We start from the raw sequence: 17835 nt of genomic DNA, 5'->3' as shown, positions 1-17835 counted from the left end.
GTTTTTAGCAGCTACCTCTTTAATAAGATCACCTGGTTATAGTGGCCACCTTAAGTAGATCGCAAACACAGCTTGCATGATGTATACTTCTAACCCCATTATTTGGGCCTACATTTTTTATCACAGAGATAGCTCCATTATAATGAGGTTACACTGCATTAAAAATGTAAAATCATTGCCAATGGCGTAGCTAGAAATTCTAAAGAGAGGGGGCTAAGAAGAATGGTTAATGTTTGTGCACATTTTATGTGTGAAGCACACTCGGTCTAGGGGAGTCTGGGGGCATGCCCCCACAGGAAAGTTTTGAAAAATGAACTGTCTGAGATGGAATGTGGTAAAAAATTTGACTAATATTTTGTGTAAAATGCAGTTGGAATCTTTATTTGAATAAATGACTGTTCTATTAGAGTAACTGAATGCTCTATTAGAGTATAATGATCTTAAAAGTAGAGGGATTTAGCTCCCTCTAAAATAGGAGTGGGGGCTCCAGCCCCTGCAGCCCCCTTTGTGCTACACCTATGATCATTGCTACAAGTCCGATCATAATATGACAAGAATATAACAAGTCTATATCAAAATATGACAAGTCTATGGAATGCCGTTGTGGACAAAAATCCATTTTTAAGTATGTACTATATAAATAAATGCATGTATCATTTTGTGTATGCTTGCATGCCTTTCGCATATTTATACATATAGGCATTTCAACTTTCAACACTCAAATAGTCATTTCACCACTTCAACTATTGCTTCATAACTCTCAAACAATCATTTCACCACTTCAACCTTTGCTTCATATTCTCTCAAACAGTCATTTCACCACTTCAACTATTGCTTCATATTCACACTTCAAAACTCAAACAGTCATTTCACCACTTCAACTATTGCTTCATATTCACACTTCAACTCTCAAACAGTCATTTCACTACTTCAACTATTGCTTCATATTCACACTTCAACACTCAAACAGTCATTTCAGCACTTCAACTCTTGCTTCATATTCACACTTCAACTCTCAAACAGTCATTTCACCACTTCAACTATTGCTTCATATTCATACTTCAACTCTCAAACAGTCATTTCACCACTTCAACTATTGCTTCATGTTCACACTTCAAAACTCAAACAGTCATTTCACCACTTCAACTATTGCTTCATATTCACACTTCAACTCTCAAACAGTCATTTCAGCACTTCAACTCTTGCTTCATATTCACACTTCAACTCTCAAACAGTCATTTCAGCACTTCAACTATTGCTTCATATTCACACTTCAACACTCAAACAGTCATTTCAGCACTTCAACTCTTGCTTCATATTCACACTTCAACACTCAAACAGTCATTTCACCACTTCAACTCTTGCTTCATATTCACACTTCAACACTCAAACAGTCATTTCACCACTTCAACTATTGCTTCATATTCACACTTCAACACTCAAACAGTCATTTCACCACTTCACCTCTTGCTTCATATTCACACTTCAACACTCAAACAGTCATTTCACCACTTCAACTCTTGCTTCATATTCACACTTCAACACTCAAACAGTCATTTCACCACTTCAACTATTGCTTCATATTCACACTTCAACTCTCAAACAGTCATTTCAGCACTTCAACTCTTGCTTCATATTCACACTTCAACTCTCAAACAGTCATTTCACCACTTCAACTATTGCTTCATATTCACACTTCAACACTCAAATAGTCATTTCACCACTTCAACTCTTGCTTCATATTCATACTTCAACACTCAAACAGTCATTTCGTTGCTTCAACTCTTGCTTCATTTTCACACTTCAACTCTCAATTGTTCTCATCAATTCTCCTCAGTGGCAATTCTGTAACCTCATGTACCCTCGTGTACAAGGGACATATCACAAACGTTGTTGTATGGCTGCAGTATAAAGGTGGAGTCTGGAGATTCAGAGCAGGAATCTTGCAATTTGATTTGAAACAGGCTTAATTACAATCAACTTTCAAGTAATGCGCCGATCAATGTCATGCTGAGGGTGAAGGAATACAGGAGATGAGTGTCTGCCATGAAAAACAATTGGCTGTCAAATCCCCATTATGTCCTCACCTTTTGTAGGAGGGTAACTAGCTAGATGCATATATTCAATTCATGTGACATGAATAGCCATTTATGGTATGTGAGCATAGAGCTGGATGGCTGTCAATTGCCCCAGGAATGTAGACAAGAATCGACAATCACATATGGAGATGCCCCGGGAGGGGGTGGGGATGGGACATGACACTGATAGGTGCATGACACCTTCCCATAGATTTTTACCAATACTAGACATTGCATGTGAGGATCAAAGTGCCAAAGTATGCCTGCCGTACTTTCCATACAGTACCAATTAGCTGCATTACTGTACTCTATGAGTCATTCGTACAGAAGAGTTATGTGGATAGCCAGGTATTAGTATAGTCTCTAACAGCAGTGTCTCAGTTGTTTTTGTTTTTTTTCTAAATCAATGTACATGATATTGTATAGTCACTATAGCTATGGCTAATGAGATAATGCGTTCTAGCCAGGGATGCACATAGGTCTATAGTATGGTCGATTAGTATGCAGAGTCTTCCTGTACACTGGTGTCCTTGTGAAGGAAGCCTGATGTAATGAAGCTTTATGTATGAGTGTGAGATCAGGAGCTATGCCGACAGTAGTGTCCTTTAAAAAATTTTGATGCTGTTCCATCTGGACCAGCTGATTTGTTTGGATCTAATTTTTGCAATAGTTGAAGTACAGGTACACACACCTTCTGTTGTAATATTCATTGGTGAGATATTGGGAAACACAGTACCTTCAAGAGTGGCAATTGCAGCTGTGGAGTGAGTATAAAGACAGACTTAAACCGATCATTTTAAATAGTAGCTTTTAATGAGATGTGGTTCTTTGCATTGTACTTTCCTTGCTATTGGATTGCCCCACAGCAAGGCACTTGTCAGTGAAATGTATGGGCCTGCCTGTCATTTAGGGGTGGTTTGGAAGCTCATTAAATAGCACTTGGTCATGGAATCCCACCAGGTTTTGCATATAGAGAGTCTTGCAACCTGAGTGCTGCAGCTACAGTGCAGCCAGTACATAAAGTGTCACTATAGTAGAAGCTTGTATTATCTCTTGAATGTCTTACACTTGTTAGCTGGTGGTTCAACAAGTACAGCTCATCTATAAGGCCTGGTTTAACCTCATAGTACTGATGGGCTAGGCGGCATTTGGAAGAACACCCATCTCTGGTTCAGAGAGAAGCAGCTGCCATGCTATGCAAAACCATTAATTTATTGTGCAGACAAGTTCATAATCGGAAGGATATTAAATATCCTTTTAGGTTTGAGCAGTTGTCAAGGGCAGATTTAGAGTAGTGCTTGAGCACCCCTTCGGAATTTTAAAATATTTCCTAGCTAGGAAGCTAGTAGAAACAACAGGTGCAGTTACATGTTAAGTGTAATTAAGAATAGAAAAGAGCACAGGGAAGTGATAATATTTTCTGTATGTATGAATGTAATGAGTGATGAGAGTAATCCAAGTATTGAAGAGAGGTGTTCAAGCTTTTTTTGTATAGACTGAAATACTCAAATAGAGCAGTCAAGCACTAACAGCATTTGTTTTTGGAAAATCAGTCTTAATGTCACATTTGAAATACATGGAAATCTACACTTATGTGTCACCACTAAAGCACATACTTATGCGCCTAGTAAAATATTTCACAGAATTTCAGGTAATTCACAGTACTAACTACTGATCTACTGAATAAAAGTTTGTAATGCCTTATTTTATCATAAATATTCCAGTTGTACAATGTGACATTAAGGCTGATTTTCCAAAATCCGGTCACATTTATTGATTTGTGTAAACTATAGCTAATTACAGAAAGGGAAAATATTGCACAAACTGAAACTAAATTTCTTTCTCTTCTTGACACGTGTGCTGCTATCTAACCATTGTGCCAAATGTCTATATACCAGAAACTTAATAGTACTATATATAACTCAATTTTAGCTAGCTACAAACTTGATGTTTGGGTGTTTGGGTCTTTTTGTGACTGAAGCATTTTACTAAGGTTACATACGCCTGCTACCAGAAATTCTGGACTTCAGCACCACATATAATTCCAGGGGTGGTTTTGGGGGTGGGGGTGGGTTCTGAGGTTTCCAGAAACCCCTTGGGGCTTGGCTTACTTCAGAACAGCTTTCCAGCCATTAGGCAACTACAGTACTGATTCTTCCTTAACTAGCTACAACCAAACCATCCCATAGGGCATAACACACGAATCGTGCTCAACAATATTATATCGGCTAACTGACACTGATCACAGCCCAAGTTTTAAACTTGTAATTTATGCCCATCATTTAATCATTAATTTATAGTTTTGTGCATTTATAATATTGGTAGTAAACCTTCCAAGACTACATGTAGAATTCGAACAAACAGAAGAGGTGATGGTAGTAGTGATAACAAAGGACGATTCTGGTCGAATGCCAAGATGAAGAAGCAAAGAGCCTTAGATCGATACTCTCTAATAGATACCATAATTATTGGTCAGTTAGCACTAACTATAGTCTATAGCTAGTAGCCTGGCTGTGATTCATTTTGTAGGTCCACTTAGTAGCTACAAGGGCAGAAACTGACTTCCATCAGTAATTTATTGGAAGGAGGCTTTAGCACAGATGAAAAGAAGCTCTAAGCACTAAATTAAGTCCCATTTATTTTACCTAGGTTTCCTACAAGATTAGCTATTTAGAATATCAGCAGAAGAAATTGACATTTCAACTCTGAGCATGGTTGAATGGATTGCATACTTAGCTAGATAGGGTGTAAGTATTGAACCCTTTCTAAGATTCTGGTAAAATTGATAAGCTATAGTCAAGACACCATTGTATTTCTGCATTGCAGAAGTTCCAAAGTGATGATATTAGTGAGGATCAGCAGACCAAAACTAATGTGCATGTATAGTAGTTTTAAGCCATCGAATTTTATTAAATTTCAAGCATTATAAAATTAGAACCTTGCCCCCAGACCCCTGCATTTGAGTCTTACTACCACTGGAAACCCCCCCCCCCCCAATAGAAATCCTAAATCTTCTCCTGATATCCTTCTGCTTGTACTATTGCATCTGATATACTCTAATAGAGCAGTCATGTACACTTAATGACTAAATAATATTTTCAGATCAGACATTGTAACACCATGCTTGAGGGTCATGACATTATATAGCTAGTCTGCAGTGTTTAAAGATATGGAACTCCAGTATTTTATCAGTTGAGTGTACAGAATGAATCCATGCTGCGCATACTTGTAGTTAGAAATCAAAAAGCAATGTTTCGGTCTCCACTAACTAACCAGGGGCACTTATATGTAATCACTATACTACTTTAATTATAGCAACTTGTGAGTTTTGAGCCACTAATTTAAAAAAATATTTGAAGGCTCTCAGTGGCTAGGGCTGTGCCACAGTTCCCTGTCTCCAGTAACTCAATACTGCTGTTGGAAAAACCCTTCAGGCTACACCTCACCTAACTCTCATTGTGTGTCCTCGGTAAAGAACATAATGGGCATAATGTCAACTATGTACACCACCACAGATACATAAATACATTAACATCATACAAAGAGTGTTTTACTTGTTTGTAGAAATCATTTTCACTTGTCACATTGTGTTGTGTAAGGTGAATAGAGTCTGTAATATAATAGGCTTTTTTTCAAAATTGCCTCAATATTCTAGAGAATGTGTTGAGCACCAGCCTAGTAATCTATGTCAATGCTTGCATCATGCTACAATAAGATGGCTATGGCTTTTCAAGCACTTGCTTTGCATTGGTCTTGAAACCGTTCCTGTCTGCATGCTGTATTATTACCATGTGGCATACGTATTAAGCGCCACAGAGCCACCACCACTTTGGAATAGATTGTCTTGATGCAATGTTCAGTAGTATACTAGTTTGTATGGAGGATCATAAGCTCTGAAGTAACTATATGGACAATTCAGTCTTGTTTCCTGCTTTGCATTTCAAGTACCTCCATTGTAACCAGGTACATAGATTTTGTTTGCTGAGATATACTGTATGTTTCTGCATGCATCTTTTTGGATCTTGGGTTGCCTTGTAGACTGTCTATTTATGTGACACTCTATTGTATCTATTCACGTGGCACTCTATTGTGTCATCTAAGATTGCATGGTGGTAAAATTGCATTCTAGTCATAACAGGGTCGACCAACCCCAGGAGGTTGTAATCAATTACTACACTATCCATGACATGCAGTATAGCTGAATTTGTACTTGTAAAAACTCAAAAATACTTACAAATTAGACTCCCCAATGTAATAGGTCATCAATGTAATTATGTCACATACAGTATAAATTTTATAGTTGGAAGTACACCAAATATGTAAACTGTTAGCTACGATATGCTGTCCTACCATGAGATTGGCAAGTTTAAGGGCAAACAGGTCGAAAATTAGACTTACTGTACGCTGAGCAAATTAAACAACTTAAGAGAAGCCAAAGATCCTTACCCCTATACTCTTAACATGCAGTGTGGGGGAATAGGGTAACTTTGGAAGTGAAATTGCACAGTGAAGTTTGGATAATATAGCAGACTTGGATGCCATTCTGGGGGTCAGGAGTCATCCTCCCCAGGAATATTATATTGACTATAGAAGGTGTTTTATGACATTTTAGACTGCTCTTATTGTGCTTTTATTTATTTGTTACACCCTGTAGCTACAGTTTATTAAAGGAGATATTTAATATATCTATTAGTGAATGACTGCCCTATTAGAGTATTTAGATTGTTTTGCTACAAGAAGTTACCAATAATAATAATAATAATAATGGGGGCGTGCCACCCCTTATAAAAATGGTCCAAATGCATCAACAATTTAAACCTTCAGTAAAAAAAATGGTGCTTTCAAAATTTGATGCTAAGTTACACTACTAGACTGGGTAAAAGTCTATATCACTGACTCTACAGCCAGACCCTACAATATAAAATAATTATTATGTGACTGGATTTGCAATTGCAAAAAGGTATCTTTTTCACATACAAAATTTGATTCATTTTTTTAACTTTGAAGCTTCATTACTTTTTGATCATTGCTTATAATTGTGCCTGAAATTTTCTGTGAGTGCAGTTAAAGTATCTGGCTGCATTTTGAAACTAAGAGCAAGTTACATAATTAGTATAAGGAGTCAAGTGTTTGTTTGCTGGTATGTAAAATGTGTACCTTTTGCAAATTTTTATTTGCTGGCATGTGAAATGTGTACCTTTTCACAAATCCAGTCACATATGAAGGTTTACAGGTTGGTAGAGCTTGCTGCACTGATGAGTGTTCTCATGTGCACAATTCTATTAGTGGCTGTGTACTGCATGATTATGTCGAATCTGTTGAATAGCTAAATGCATTTACATGTGGAGGGACTTGGAGTCAAGCACAATTAATCTAGTTATTGACAAATTAGGTGATGACCACAGATATACAAACATGCATGCGCAGCAGCAATATAAGCACACGTATCACCCGCATATACCCCACATGTACATGTTCATATGTAAGATGGGTGAACATATGACATACACCATGTATCAACAAACTACATTTCTTGTATATAGTAACTACACATGAAGTGTCTACTGAACAGGATACGTGTACGAAATGTGGCATGTACACATCCATGCAGTACAATTGCTTATAGCAATATTCATGCATTCACCTTTAACAAATAAGGTGGGAAATTCAGTGTGTATATAATCAGTGATGCTAACCCTTTCATATTTTAAATGATAAGCAAAATATTTAACACTATGCACACATGCATAAGCAAATTCAGTTATTTACACAATATTTAACAAATTCTCTAATTGAAATGTACTGTCCAATGCCCATATCATCATCACTGTTATCAGAAAGGAGAGTAAATAATGAATTTAAGATGGTCAATTCCTGTGGCTCCAGCGGACAGACTACATCGGGTACTTCAACGGGTGAATTATCTTCTATAGCAGGTGGACCATTCCAATCAATCCCAAAATCTGAAGCTTCTTCCTAAAATTGGCAACATATGTATAGTAAAAATGGAATCAGTATATTTAAACATGCACATTTACCTCAGACATCTCTTCAAAGTCATAAACTCCAGATGCAGCTGTTTCATCATTTGTAGTGAGCATACCTTCCAACCATAGTTGCATTGGTGAGTGGTTTCCCTCAGTTCGTAGTCTGTGACGATTGTATGCCTGACAAAATATTTCCAAATGAGTATTGAGTCGGGACAGGAAGCAATAATGTAGCACAAATAAATCAATTTCATCATTATGAGACAATAGTCCATTATCTTCAAGACTATAAAACAGATAATAAAAGACAGATGTACAACCAGAGAACAAGTCTCTCCAAAAACGCTCAATTCGTTGGTTGTGTACACTTCTGCCAGTTATAAAACTTCCTCTTCCTGGACCACGGAGATGATGTCGTAGCATATACTCTGAAACTAGAGTATTCTCCCCACCGTGGTCTGATCTAACTCTAGAAGGTAGACCGTATGTCTCTACTGCTTTTAAAAATACCCTCAAGACTGTAACAGCTCTGTTATTATCACTGGCTTTCAAATAAACAGGAACACGAGAATAACCATCCACTCCACCATGAATCACAATCCTCCATCTGATGAGTTTGTGGTTACCATCAATGTGCCACAAACTGTTTGGTCCTTTTACCTTATACCTGCGTCGATGCAAAATGCTTCTCATTCTTTGTTCCACACCACAAGGATCCACCCGTAGCATACTTTCCCGTATCTTCCACCTTTGAATATGATAATTTTGAGTCTGCAAATAGCCAGCTAGGGTTTTTTGCCCTGCACATGGAAATATGTTAACAAACTGAGCAACGAGTTCATCTAGATCTTCATCACTCAGCTCAGAGAACTCTATCATTTCCTGTAAGTTGTAGCTTAAAATCCTCCTTCTAACAGTTCTCACAGAACACCCATAAAGTGATGCAATTTCTACTTGCGTAAATCGCAGTTCCAAAAGATTTAGCAGTTCATGTTCTGTGATTTGGATTTTAGGCCTTCCTCTACTCCTGTGATGGCTTCTATGCATTTCGTCCTCCATTTCTTTAAGCTCATCTACAAGATTCCTAACGTTGTATATCACCTGATTAATTCCAGGAAAATCAAGAGTAAGAAATGGCTGTAAGACAATTAATCTCTGTAGAATGTTTTCTAAAGCAAATATAGCCCCGTCCAAGTCAGTATTGTGCATATAGTCCGATACGTCAGTAATGCGTTCATTGACAGGAATCACATCTGATGCGGACACATATACACGAAGAAGAGCTCGTTCGATATCTTGCAACAATTCGCCAACGGAATCTGTCATTGTGTATACAGTATTGCGTATTAAAAATGACAGTTCAAACAAACCGGGGAGAAAAATTGACGTTCCGACCGGCTACACGTGATCATAATACTATACGGGCGCCGGCCAGCATATAAATTATTGGTATAATTTTCTGTGTCATTGGAATGGAGTTTCTTTCTAGCGACCAACGAAGATCTTTGGGGCATGCGATCGAGTTTTTACAGCAATTGAGATGCCCTCCTCAAGCTACACTGGAAGGTTAGCTAACCCAATTGCATATGCCAATTGGCTGTCTAGGTCCGCACGGTACGGCATATAATTGAATTTATATTGCAGAAAACCAGGCCGCACGTGGAGAAGGAAACATTGACAGCCAAGAAAACCATCAAAATCATCCTCGCGGCAATAATTCGTCAGAGGGAGGTGGGCCACAGCCGGTACAAGAGACCAACCCGGCAACTGTGAGCCGAACACGCCGTCTCATCACAGCAGCCACTAGGAGAGGCAGTGACCGTATTGATGATCAGCCATGCAGTAGTGGCAGCCAGCTACAGCGAGGTTCTAACCAACAACAGCAATCAGTCGAGCAGCAGAATTCAGGTGAGTCAGTTAGTACAGTATATACGTAGCTCTAGTGGCTATACTGCATGTAGACTGAGGTCATCATAGCTAGCCTCCGCAAACATAGAAGGCCACAGTGCTCTGATTGTCATACTTAAAGCTGCATGTAGGAATATAGCTGCTCAGATACTTTAGATGTATGTATGGGACATTATTGTTTGGTACATACGTAATCACCATCATGTTGTCCTGTAGCTATATATAGCTATGGGTGCTCAGAAGTGTTGACAAGATCACTGCTGATGCAGAGATTATATCAAAGAGCATGTTGATAAGTCAAAAGAGTTAGTTTTTAAGCACATGCAATGAGAATTTGGTTAGCAAAAGTCTCTAATTGTTTACCACATCATTGTGCTTAAAAACCAACTCTTTGACTGATCAGCATGCTCTTTGATAATTTCTGCATCAGCAGTGACCTTGTCAACACTTCAATACATGTAATAATTTCAAAGCACAACACTAGTGTCTTGAACCTAACACTGCACTTAAACCTTATAGCTACAACTATTATACAACCTCTAAAATCATTATGTGATTAAATTCATAATAATTATTATGCATACAGGAAGGATGCAAAGATTTGGAAGCGCCTACAGCAATGCCATCAATATACTTAGAGAGGCCAGAAACACTTCCGTAGCTGCAGAACACCGACATAATTTTGGAAAAAGACGTAGCACTGTTTCTCCAGCTATTCGGGCCAAAAAATTAAAGAAGACCTCCACTTGGACTCACAGTTTTTTCTGCCTCTCAGAAACTGATGATGAGAAAGTTCCCACCAACACTATGGCCAAAAATACATTAATCCTTGCTGGCCTAGGAGAGAAGCGGGTGACCATTTCCAATATTGACTGCAGTGTAAAGGAATTTCAGGAAGTTCTTTTTGCTGAATTTCCAAAGCTTCGACAAGGTGGAGGAGTGGAATTCCTAAAGAGCACGCAGAGCACAAGGAAACTGGAAACAATCCCTTTTACTATCAGTAGTTCACCAAGACTTCTCCGATCTTATATCGGTGTAGCAAGGGTCTACATACGTCCTATGCAAGTGAGCCTAGATCTAACACCAGCACAGGAGATTGTTGATCAGGTATGTAAGACAGTGACCATTATAATAGAGTATTACAAAGCTACATCTGCATACTTTGTTTGTAATTAGGTAGCAAGTGTCAAAGAGGAATGTCTGAATTGTGGAGAGAAGATAGTAATTTCACAGCTCCGTGAACATTTGCAAGTTTGTGGTAGTAGGTATGGATTTTAGTAGTTGCCAACATAAAATATGTGATGCATAAGCACCCTTTTCAAGTGAGACCACCCATCCTTTGAATTATTATTACTGTGAAGCTACAGTATAATGCTGCTGTATACAAAGAAACTTAATCAGTGCAAGAAGTCAGCATTTTGCTTGTTATTAGTGTGTAGTGTAAATGTGTGAAAAGGGAACTAAAGAGTACCTTATTGCAGATAAGTTCAGTCACGCATGTTATCATGGGATGGGCTCGGTTGTTGCAGGCCTGGTCACACATTATAGTATGCAACTGTACATTTATTTCTTTTGGACAGGTTTGCTGAATCATCTGACGAAGATGATCATGATCTCACCTGTACCACAATGTTTGTAGATACAGAGTTGGAGGTGCGTATACAGAATATTGTGCATTGTATATATTCCAGTGAGCTTAATTTCTACTTACCTTATATGAATTAGTCATTAGTGCAGTAACAATAAATCAAATTTTAAAAAAGTAGTGCTGTAGCAACATAAAAGGGATGAAAGGAATGTGATGATAGCTGTATTGTAAAAATCCATAAACTGGCATTTGCTCGATGCCATAACAGTATAGGTGCCATCTTCTCTTGTTTCACTACTATTTTATCACTGGAAAGCCTATTTTAATGCACCAGTATATTAACTTTTGTCATATATTATCCCAGCACTACGACATTAGAGGGAGCTTGGTGATATTTTATTGCATACCTATCAAGGGAAAGTCCTTTCTAGCCATTTTTAATTATAAGTGCAGCTACAGGTATTTACCCACACCCTCTTATAGTTTCTTAAGCATAGTTTAGTTTCATCTACATAATTATGCTGCATTAAGAAAGGAGTCTCTATGGAAAATTAACACTTTGGTATGCTGATATGGTACAGGGTGCAAATGGCATACACTCAAAATGACAATGCCACCCATGAGTTTGTAATTGTAGCGTGGAATGGGAGCCATGCACTGCTTCATTTAACCTGTAGTCTTGAGACTATGCACGTGGTTAGGCAGGCAACTAAAATTATTCGAGTTTAGGTGATTTTGTAAATAAACATAATTGTAAGGTCTCTGTTTTCATACATGCGTGTGTTTTTCTGCTGTATTCGATATTGAGCAAAATAAGTCTGTAACTATACGACTATTTGTCTGTGAATGTCAAATATTGAACAACATTTGTTGAAATTGTACAGCATTCGACAGGAAAAGGGGCATATGTATCAACACAGGCCTCAGCATAATACATGTACAATTATTATAGATAGTGTGAATCGCATTGATAGCACTGGTGTAGGTAATAAAGGCTTACTGAAAGCTAACTACATTCCCGTCAAGCCCACAGACACGACTGTGGTGTTTGAAGTCTAATCTGGCATCTCTGCTTAGTATACTTTTAATTATTTTGCTTTTTGAGTAGTGCTTGGCGGTATTGAAATTTGAATACACGGTATTAGTAACAGGAAAATATCGCGATATATCGATATCGGTTAGCTTGTTATTGTAATTATTGCATCATTTCTTGGGCCTAGTATGAAGCGGTATGCATCCCAAAAAACCAAAAATATATAGCTAGTCCAGTACAAGTAGGCATGTGTTGTAATGTGACAACCTTGAGTTTTGCTTAGGGCCTGTCTGCTAAACCATCAACGAATTGGGTAATTAAACACCACAATCGTATACTGGTATTTTGATGTATCGGTTATCAAAGGCTGTCACGGTATGATAAGCAGTTATGATAATTTATCACGATAAACGGTATTACCGGTATATCGCAGAGCACTATTTTTGTAACTCTTTGGTACTTTTTTTGCGTATCCATCGGTTTCTATAAACTTACCGTTATAACTTACCTTATAATTTAACATTGCAGTCTGGAAATCAACCCTACCCACAAGAATCCTTGCAATTTAAGGCAGTGTATGCCATTGCTAAAAGAAGCAGTAGAGTAGATGAATGACCACTCTATTAGAGTGCCTTGATATAGGTAAACACTGCCATGGTTTTGCTAGCCCATATACTGGCATAACTAGTGTGAGCCTATATAGTTGCAAGTGGGACATGCTAGTATTGAGAATGGTATATATATATATATATTTATGCATGTGTTGCAATATCTCTTGAGTTTGCTTCGTCTAAGCTATGTACTCAATTATCCATGTTTTGAGCATTATATGGTGTGCCAGACTAAAAGCACAAGCCAAAATAAACTTCTAGGCAACTATCCATATGCCTCTTGTCTTGTGCTCCATCTAGTCAGTGGCACTCCAAAGTGCAAGAGTATTCCCAATGGTTGGCATGCATCTCTAGAAAATCCATGCATGAAAAGTAGCCTGAGCAAACCGGTAGTGTGTAGTTTAGCTATGCATTTGTTGTGAAAAGTAAAGTTTAGTGGTGTGCTTGGACATTGACAGCACTCTTATATCCAGGACTTTGCTGCTTCCAAATAATATATGCCAACTTACTGGTTATTTAATTTGTGGTCATGTGTTGTGTATGAGTTTAGCAAGTCACAAATCTAAGCCCATGCAGAACTATAGCACTTGTATAAAAAATAAAAAATAAAACTGGCAAAATTTAATCAACATTCTCATATAGCTATGTCAGTACAATTTCAAAAGGCAAATGTTGTATTGTCCACAGATGACTCACTCTGCAAACATCACTGATAGAGATAGCAACAGTGAGGAGGAGGATTCTGTTGTCCTGCCACCTTGCAATGTGCTTACTAGGCAACTTCAGCAGAGTGAACCTACAGTGTATGAAATTTAAACCTAATATATATATTCAATTTTATCCACTTATTGCTCAATCAGACCATCTATTGATCTCACCCATGAAGATGTTCCATCTGCAGCAGATATTGGAGATGAGACTTCTATAAAGTAATCAGAATGTCTGTTAATGATAATTATATATGCTGCAATCATTTAGTGGTGCAGAACCCACTCTATTGGCATCAAGTCTCATTGCACCACCAACGGCCGGAGATGAGACTTCTACAAAGTAATCATAATGTCTATGAATAACAATTAAAATGCAATTATTTCAGTAGTACAGAAGCCATTGTAAACACTCTACTGGGTGAACTGAATGATGAGTTCACAATCAACGTAAGAAGAAGTAATTTACTGCAAGATGCCTTAAAAGAAGCCCGTAAGAAAAAGTTTGACGTGAATAAACGGATGAAGGTATTTGTTATTTATAAAGTATGTAGTGATTACTTATAACTGTAGGTGACTTTTGTTGGTGAAAGTGGAGTCGATTTAGGTGGACCGAAGCGGGAATTTTTCAGGCTATTTATCAAAGAACTGAGCCAATCTGGTTTCATGCTTGGAGGAAAAAACAAGTTCTTTAGCTCCAATGTACAAGCCATTCAGGTAAGCAGTAAGTCAATCTTCGAAAAATTAAACACTTGTTTGATACACAGAAGAAAGACTTCATGCGTATTGGATGGTATGCTGGCATCTCTGTTGTCCAAGGAGGACCAGGATTTCCATTGCTGTCTGATAGCGTATACCAATATTTGTGTACTGGGGAGACCACCAATATTGAAATAGATGACGAGGATCTTCCTTTAATGATAAAGGCACTAATCCAGCAGGTAATTTACATCGATACACAGAGAAAGTTAGAATAATAATAAACAAATCACTGCAGAGGAGGTGCTAATTATTGTTACTGTTTTATTTACTACCATAATTGTCCTATCACACATTCTATGTTCTCTGTCCATGCTACCAATGTTCCAGTGAGCCCATCCTCATTAACAATTGTGCTGTTTTTTTTTTTGATTTTTTTTTTGTTTTGTTTCCCCCCCCCTCCCCCCTATGGAAGTTATCACCAGTCGCTGGCATGCCTTCAGCATTGATTATACGTACAGATATACTAGTGGACATTTAATCCTTATTCTTCAGTTCATAACCTTGGCTGAATTAGGGGATTATATGCCCACCGGTAAGTATATCTGCACCTCCCTTGTTTCGCCACTTTTTAGCTGCCTTTGTTTCAATGCTTTTTTCTTTGATTCCTAATCCACCGTAAAATTCTCAATTTCTTTCTACTTGTTTGTTCACCTTGCTGTAACATGATTATGACTGTTGAACTCGTGCATACACAGCATAATATTATACACAAATACTGACTGTATTTATTCCATCTATGTTTTGGTGTTGGAACTAATAATAGTGCAGAAATTTTACCTAAGCTCAAACAAAAACAGACCACGAGCTCCAATAGTGAACAACATTGGAGCCATTTGTAGATTTGAGGTTCGTTTTGTCTCATTATGGGGACCTTTTTAAAATGGTTGTTTCAATACTGACCAAAGACAGGATTAGTATAGGTAGTATTGGAGCGCTATTTTTGCTGTGTTACTGCATTAGAGAAAGGCATCAGGCATGCCATAAAATTAGCATACGAACACATCCCAGCAATTGATTACGTACTGAACACTTAAGTGGCTAATACCTTCAGCTATATGCATTATTTACAAAGAACTGTATGAGAAGCGTCTCAGTCCGTGATTAATCCAGTCACTACAAAAGATATAAGCGTGATTGCTAACCAGCTATAGAGGGAAGCAGTATTGTGCTATTGCAATTACACCATAATTGGTGAAAAGGTACATCTTGGGGTGAAGTGGTACAAAGAAATCAAGCCCGTAGCCTTATCAATTGTCGAGTTATGCTTGGCTGAGGCATCAGTTAGCTTGTTAGCATAAATTTTGTAACATAGAGATTTTTGAAAACTCCACAGAACCTTCCTTGTTGGGAGGTTTTGGGGTCAGTCTGAAGACATTTTGGGCTTGTTGGTTATGCCTAATCAATGCTGCCACATTTTCATGAAGGAAAAATGAGGTTGGTTTTAGGGTAATAGTTTTGGCTAGAAAAATCCTAAACTTTATGATCCCTAAAATAAGAACTATGACTTAAAGCCCCCTTGCAAATGCTGTAAAATATTTGACTCCAATCACTCGATACAACCAAAGGTCAACTAATGTAATTTTCCTGAATCATAGTTTAGAAGCATATCATGTCGATTCTATTGTAAATGTAAAATTGCATTTATTTTGTTAGATCAAAGCAGCTACATCCAACAATGAAGTGCAAGCCGTATTTGATGGTGAGCAATACCTCAACCAGAGTGCTCTAATGGAAACCGGCTACATGAAGCCGTTTGAGGCCCTAACAACTGATGATAAAGACGAAATAATTTCAATATTAATAGACTACCATTGTCTCATTAAGCCGAAGGCTGCAATGGACCAGTTTGCAGAGGGACTGCAGTGCACTGGTGTGCTACATTACATGAAACATCATGATGGCTGTGTATTAAGAGATCTGTTTAGGTTTCGACCATCAGTTCTGACTGCAGGTATAAACAGATCGATCAATGATTCCTGCACATATATATACGCACATCTGTATTTATAGAATCGCTAAAGGAATTGTTCTCTGTGACATATTCAGGAGATGACCAGAGGAGTGTAGAGGAACAGGCTTATGTTTTCTTTGGAGATTTTCTGGATGACTGTGAAGGTACAGTACTTAAAGTTGCCAGTATACATTGAATATACAACTGTCTCACTGTAGCTGGTGACATAGAGTGCACATTAGAACATGTGCTAGTATTTTGCACTGGGGCTGACTCAGTCCCAGTGGGAGGATTTGGTAAGAAAATTGAACTGATCTTCTTGGGTGATGATAAGATTCTTCCAACATCCTCCACGTGTTTTCTGACTTTGAGAATGCCTACATGCCACCGTACCAACAAAGACTTTAATGATAACATGATTCTAGGATTTAGATGCAGTAATTTCTTTGGCTATGTTTAGTTGACTATGCTGTGATTTAAACAATTAAGCTAAGTACATACCATTTGGTCAAGTTGATCTAAATTAAAAACAATGAATGATTGTAGATTATGTTATCACTTAATTATAAATACATGCACAAGCCTTAATTTTTAAGATTTATCAGTACAATTGGATTATAAGTATGATAACACCTTATTGTAAGTAGCACTGTGCTGAAGACATCCAGCATTGAGTGCTAGAGTCACCCTCCGGGATGTTTTGTCAACCTACGTATACTGGAACCATTGATAACTAAGAGTGTAGCAGCAACATTGCATGGGACTCTAACATAAGTATTATACTGCATACAGTTTCTTTCTGTCCAGAGTAGAGTGTAGAATGCCGTCAGCCTAGTTTGTTTGGAGGTGTTGATTACCACACACAAAGTGCTACATCAGTCTGAGGTGTTGGTACTGATAACACCTTAAATGATATGCTGCCGTGATCTATTAATTTGGTGGTGCTGATCACAACAGGTGTTCCTGCAGTAGCCAATCCTTAAAGTGCAGTCACAACACCTTGACACACAGTGCTATAGGTGGTGTTACAACACATCATCAAAGAGTTATAGAAAAGACACAATCATAGCTCCCTGGCATGCGTATGGTGCTACAGAACTGTTGCAACACATCATTTTGGGATGCTATAGAATAGGTCGTAACATAATGTACGTAGCACTGGTACAGGTGTACCAGCCCCGTACATGTTGCCTAGCTATGGTGTATCTAT

General features: G+C 38.0%; 2 protein-coding genes across 2 annotated transcripts; one reads left to right on the top strand and one right to left on the bottom strand.

The window, feature by feature from the left end:
- Nucleotides 1-7766: 7766 nt before the first annotated feature.
- LOC136256236 (uncharacterized) lies at nucleotides 7767-9473 on the bottom strand. The gene is made up of 2 exons (XM_066049168.1): nucleotides 8117-9473; nucleotides 7767-8054 (listed from the first exon to the last, which is right to left on the bottom strand). Exons 1-2 carry the CDS (start codon nucleotides 9389-9391, stop codon nucleotides 7836-7838), a joined length of 1494 nt encoding a protein of 497 aa, XP_065905240.1. The 5' UTR covers nucleotides 9392-9473; the 3' UTR covers nucleotides 7767-7835.
- A 1442-nt stretch (nucleotides 9474-10915) lies between these two features.
- On the top strand, nucleotides 10916-17234 carry LOC136256924 (G2/M phase-specific E3 ubiquitin-protein ligase-like). Its single transcript, XM_066049995.1, has 12 exons — nucleotides 10916-11080; nucleotides 11150-11238; nucleotides 11554-11626; nucleotides 13893-14008; nucleotides 14066-14134; nucleotides 14184-14255; nucleotides 14302-14440; nucleotides 14486-14629; nucleotides 14680-14853; nucleotides 16328-16625; nucleotides 16685-16789; nucleotides 16844-17234. The coding sequence occupies exons 1-12, from the start codon at nucleotides 11033-11035 to the stop codon at nucleotides 17083-17085; spliced, it is 1569 nt and encodes a 522-aa protein (XP_065906067.1). The 5' UTR covers nucleotides 10916-11032; the 3' UTR covers nucleotides 17086-17234.
- The last annotated feature ends 601 nt before the right edge of the window (nucleotides 17235-17835 follow it).

This window comes from Dysidea avara, chromosome 5, assembly GCF_963678975.1.
Source record: "Dysidea avara chromosome 5, odDysAvar1.4, whole genome shotgun sequence".
Lineage (NCBI taxonomy): Eukaryota > Metazoa > Porifera > Demospongiae > Dictyoceratida > Dysideidae > Dysidea > Dysidea avara.
Note: the sequence above shows the minus strand (reverse complement) of the source record. Positions and strands in the feature narration are given on the sequence as shown.

Excerpts from the sequence above, each read along its gene's own strand:
- LOC136256236 (XM_066049168.1), bottom strand. The coding sequence starts at position 9,391 with ATGACAGATTCCGTTGGCGAATTGTTGCAAGATATCGAACGAGCTCTT. Across the intron at positions 8,055-8,116 it reads ACTTTGAAGAGATGTCTGAG|GAAGAAGCTTCAGATTTTGG; the intron begins GTAAATGTGCAT and ends TGCCAATTTTAG.
- LOC136256924 (XM_066049995.1), top strand. The coding sequence starts at position 11,033 with ATGCAAGTGAGCCTAGATCTAACACCAGCACAGGAGATTGTTGATCAG. Across the intron at positions 11,627-13,892 it reads TTGTAGATACAGAGTTGGAG|ATGACTCACTCTGCAAACAT; the intron begins GTGCGTATACAG and ends TATTGTCCACAG. Across the intron at positions 14,441-14,485 it reads ACGTGAATAAACGGATGAAG|GTGACTTTTGTTGGTGAAAG; the intron begins GTATTTGTTATT and ends TTATAACTGTAG.